Here is a 4,941-nt window from a genome sequence, read left to right as displayed (position 1 = left end):
TAAAAGAAAGAAAGAAAAAGAAAGAAGAAAGAAGAAAGAAAGAAAGAAAGAAGAAAGAAAAAGAGAGAAAGAAAAAGAGAAAAAGAAAGAAAGAAAGAAAGAAAGAAGAAAGAAAGAAAGAAAGAAAGAAAGAAAGAAAGAAAGAAAGAAAGAAAGAAAGAGAAAGAAAGGAGAAAGAAAGAAAGTTATCTCACTCCTAATTGCAGTCCCCACATTGAACTCTGAAGACTGGAGCTGTCTGCCCTCTAGAAGAGAGCCACGTAGGGGGGAACGGTGCCCAAGCCGTCCTAGCTGCAGGGTGCTGCGGCATTATGGCTCTGCCCCAGGACTGCTTGGGCCACTTACCGAACGTGTGACCTTGGGAAAGTTACTTAAGCTTTCTGTGCTTCATTCATTCGGCAGCTACTCTGCGCCAGGTACTAGACTAAACGCTGGGGTAGAACAGTGACCAAATAGACAAAAGTCCCTGTGCTTTCTGTGGTGGGAGATGGAAGGGGGGGTGCGGTAACCGTGTTTTTCAGGAGCTGGGTGCTGGTGACTCGGCTGTTCAGTCTGTAAGAACCAGCGAGCCGTGCACTTCGGGACGCCTTCCTGGACGTGTGTTCCAGTCCAGCAGTTTTTAGGAATCCCCGGGCTTCAGGCCCTCGCTGCGGGTGAGGCACGGAGAGCTGGGCCCGCCACAGTTCGCACGCCGAGTCTAGCGGGGCTGCGACACTCCGCACTGGAGCAGCCTCGGCCACCGGGGACCCCGGGGGTTCGGCTGCCTCTGCGGCTGGGCCCAGCCCACCAAGCCCTCCTCGACACCAGCGAGGTGCGGGCCCTGCGTCTGCCGCACAAAGACCGGCTGCAAGACAACACCAACCAACCAACCAACCAACCCACCCAGACATTTCGCTCTGGCGTGTGACCCGAGGGGCTGCGGGGCGGCGGGCGCTGCGCGGAGGGGCCGGATCTCGCGCCCGCCAGTCCCGCCGCCCAGCGCGCTAGTCCGGGCCGGCGGCCGAGCGTCCTACTCTCGCAAAACTTAAGTCTTAAAACGGCTTTCTGGCAGATGGAAGGCAAAGGTGTGAAGAGCGCCATCTTCTAACTTGCAAAAAAGACTACGCGTGGGAATAGCATCCAGGAACTGGAGCACAGAGGAAGCTGCTTTCTAGAAATTGCCCTTTAAAATGAATACAGAGCAGCGCCTGGGTGGCTCCCTCGGTTAAGCTTTCCACTCAGGTCATGATCTCAGGGTTGTGGGATCGAGCCCCATGGTGGGCTCTGCACTGGGTGTAGAGCCCGCTTAAGATCCTCTCCCTCTCTAAAAATTAAGTAAATAAAATGAATACAGAGTCCCTGTGCAGCTGCTGAGACTGGAGCCCCAACCCCTGAGACGTCACTACCAGGGCCTGTGTAAGGAATCAGCTTTCTGGTTGGTCCATCAGCCTTTGCGGTTCCGGACGATGGAAGTTTCTGGCAGACAGATCCTCTCTGGAGTTCTGACTCGTCGTGTGTCTGAGGACAAGACCCTGGCATTGACTCCATGGAGGTCCTGCCCCCTCTTAGCCCAACAGCCTGTGTCTCTCCTGCTGTAGTGGGTTCCTCATCTGAGGAACCATGAGAGCTTTGTTAAACAAGCAGACTCCTAGGTCCCTAAGCCGGCAAATCTGAGGTGGGCCCAGACATCTAACAAGCGTTCCATGTGACACTCATGTTCAAGTGAGTTCAAGAACCCCTTTCTAACAGGATTTCTAATAAGGGGACTAGAATCTGATTAACCGGAACTCAGCCAGTCCCCTCCCCTTATGGAGAGAGGGGGTGTGGGAAAGTGGGGGGCAATACTCAGGTTCAGAAAGGTCTGTATGTGTGGTGCAGAGAGGAAAAAACCCTGGGAAGCTGGATCTTGCCTCTGGCTCTTCTAGGCTGGGCCAGGCGAGAGAGGCTGCCTGCTGGGGTAGGGGGGGGTGGAGAGCTAGCGCCTGCGCAACCTGCCTGGCCCTTGTGGGGGGGAGGGGGAGGAAGGTGCTAGACCTGCAGCAGCCACAGGTCAAAGAGCAAAGCAGTCACAGTGCTGTCTGCCCTCTGGTCTGGGACTGGACCTGGATTGGGCCACTGGGCCCACACCCCAGCAAAGGGATAGGTCTTTGTCCCGTCCCACTTGAAGGACCAATGAAGCTCTGGGGAGACGTAAGCCAGGCACCGAAGTGTTGTGGGTTAGTAACAGAATGGGGGGATCAGAGACTAGCCACGAAACCCTAGACCGTCCAGGGGGCTGCAAATGGTTCCCCGGACCTGAGCTCCAGCCCCCAAACAGAGCCCAGGGTGGGATCTGAGTCTCGATTGAAATCTCACTGCCCACAGCGCCTTCAAAAGGCGGCAGCGCCAGTCCTAGAGATGGGTGGGGGCAGGGGGACTAAACCGAAAAAGTATCATCCTCCAAAGACCTCTTGGAAGCCTCATCAATCAGAAGAAAAAGTTTTAAGTTTGCTCCACCCTCTCTGGCCTTGGCTGTCCCACCTCAGGAGAGAAGGAGGCCTTCGCCCCCAGTTAGTTCGGACCTTGGGGCATTTCACTGGAGCTGGAGTCTGGGGCGCTCCAGCAGGGCATCTCCCCCTAACCACCAGACCAGGCCAGAAGCATTAAGGGGTCTGTGGGGGTGTTCACAGGGGGCTGGGCAGGGGCATGGCGCTGGCAGGAACTTCTGCCACTGTCTCCTTCTAAGAAGCCCTAGCTCCTTCCTCCTTTACTTTGAAAAGAAGTTTGCTGGTAGGGGTGGAGTTACAGCTAAGAAACCAAAGCAGTTCAATGTGGATCATGCTGACAGTGCCAGGTGCTGGGGGAAGGAGCTGCCAGCCATGGGGCAGTGGGAACACAACGGATCCAGAGTCTGAGTGCCCCTGTACGCTTACTAACAGCAGGACTTTGGGCGCGTCAATTCATCTGAGCCACAGTTTGTCTTCTAGTACAGATGAGGCTAATGGCACCCACCCCATGGGACTTGTAAGGGTTCAGGTTAAGGCACCGGGCGGGGAACGTGAGCAGTTGTCATTACTCCCGCTGCTGAGCACGCGACCCCTGCCCTCGGGGCAGAACGGAGAGGTGCCTGGGCCTCCCGTGACTTCTCCCTAGAGGCCAGCCTTCCTGTTCCTCCCCTGCTCCCAGAGAACACGGTATAACCGGCTGTTGGGGGACTGGGGTGTCCTCCCCTCTGGGCACAAGAATTAGAAAGAGCAGAGCGGTAAGTTGTGGTCATCAGGGAACGAAGTTCAAGACCAACAAGCAGGGCAGATGGAGATGGGAAGGAGGGGCGGGGTCTGGTGGGGTCATGGGCAGTTTACACAACAGATGGCAAGGCCTTCGGGGAGAGAGGAGAGGATGGAGGGCAGCCAGGTGCCCAGGGCACAGGTGAGGGCCCTCCTGGCCTGGGAAGCTCAGGGAGTCCAAAGGCAGCTGAGGGGCAGGGCCAAAGCCCTGTGCGGGGCCTCACCCCAAAACAACCCGGGCCGCCCTTGCACTTGCCGGCCCCCAGAGCAGGCAGGCCAGCCTCAGTAATGGGAGGCTAGGAACTGCCTCTTCATCCTTGGCCCCCAAGGCTGGAAGGTGAGGGGCAAGGAAGAGCAACAGGGACTCCAGGCCCCTCTGAGGAGCTGAAGGGGACTCAAAATTTGAAACAAAAAAGGCCAAAAGGTTTTTACTCTGTGAGCCCTGGGGAGGGCCCGGCAGAGCGCCAGGTGTCCACAGGAGGGGGTCGGCAGGGGTGGGGTGGCCTGTAGTCTTGCTTCCCCGCTGGGGAGGAGTAAGGGGAGGTGAAGCCTGGGGTGCCCTCCCCACGGGCCCCACACCTGCCCCTCCTGAGCTCACACCGGAGTCCTTGGCAGGCAGGAAATGGCACGGCCCGCCGGAAGCCGGGGTCAGGAGAGCCGCTGGGCGGAGGGAGGGGGCGAGTTCTTCCCCGGCCCGTGTCTCTGCTGGCAGCAAGCCGCCCGACACGGAGGACCTGGAGCAGGACAGCTGTCGTCCTGCCGGAGCGGGGTCCCAGATTCTTCAGCTCCCAGGTCAGGGGTCTCGGTACAGGGGGGCACTGGGTTAGGCTCAAAGTTCATCCGGGGGACTGTGTGTGAGAGGAGACGCCTTCTGGATGCCCTCATCCTCCTCGGGGCTGGGGTCTTCCTCCAGGCCACCCAGTTCCTTCCTCTGTTTGCTGCCGCCGCCTGACGCCTTGACCCTGCTGCTCTTCTTTTTAGACTTCTTCCCTCCCAGGGCGGCTGGGTCCCCCTTCTTGCCGGACCACCGCTCCGCCAGACAACCTGGGGTGAGGAGAGACACCCACCCGGACTGGTTTGCTGGGGGCGGAGGGCACCTGGAACTGGCGCCCCGCCCCCCGCGAGTCCCCGCCTCCTGCCTCACTGCGGTCCCCCAGGGCCATCTGAGTTCCCTTCCTGTGCTTCTGCACCTGGTTTCAGTTCCTCTCACTCCGCCCTGTCCCCTCCAGCTCCCCAAGGGCAGGGCTGCTAGGACGCCTTCCGCTTCTTTTTTCTTTTCCGTCCTCTCCCTACCCACCTCCCCTGAGGGGGAGCAAGGGGAACCTGCCCTGCCCTCTCCCTCCCTCACACTCACTGGTGTCCTTGCCCTTCAGCACGTGATTGGCGCAGAGGAACTGAGTCAGGTCTTCCTCCTGGTGGTTCCTGTACCAGTCCTCGATCACCTCCTCGAACTCTTCCACCAGCACGTCGCACTACGAACCACAACACGGCGCATTGGCAAAGCCCCAGCACCGACTCGCTCCCGCGGGAGCTCGGCTGAGTCTCACAACCCACCGCAGGACAGGCAGGTGGCTGTGACTCCCCTGAGGAAACTGAAGCCAGAGAGGTGAGACGACCTGACCAAAGCCCCCTACCCCCACCCCAGCTCCTGGTGGCCTGCCTCAGCCACAGATCCGGTCCCCCCCCCCCCCCCCCC

General features: G+C 58.9%; 1 protein-coding gene across 1 annotated transcript in view; it reads right to left on the bottom strand.

The window, feature by feature from the left end:
- Positions 1 to 3,646: 3,646 nt before the first annotated feature.
- Positions 3,647 to 4,941, bottom strand: part of CNPY3 (canopy FGF signaling regulator 3) — a 9,034-nt gene continuing 7,739 nt past the window's right edge. Inside the window, exons 5-6 of the mRNA XM_040643494.1 lie at positions 4,600 to 4,717; positions 3,647 to 4,289 (exon numbers count right to left, since the gene is read on the bottom strand). Coding sequence (XP_040499428.1) covers positions 4,075 to 4,289; positions 4,600 to 4,717 — 333 coding nt within the window. The 3' untranslated portion in view covers positions 3,647 to 4,074. The remainder of the gene's footprint in view (positions 4,290 to 4,599; positions 4,718 to 4,941) is intronic.

This window comes from Ursus maritimus, unplaced genomic scaffold (assembly GCF_017311325.1).
Source record: "Ursus maritimus isolate PB19 unplaced genomic scaffold, ASM1731132v1 scaffold_29, whole genome shotgun sequence".
NCBI classification, from domain to species: domain Eukaryota; kingdom Metazoa; phylum Chordata; class Mammalia; order Carnivora; family Ursidae; genus Ursus; species Ursus maritimus.
The sequence above is the reverse complement of the archived record's forward strand: the minus strand, read 5'-3'. Positions and strand labels throughout refer to the sequence as shown.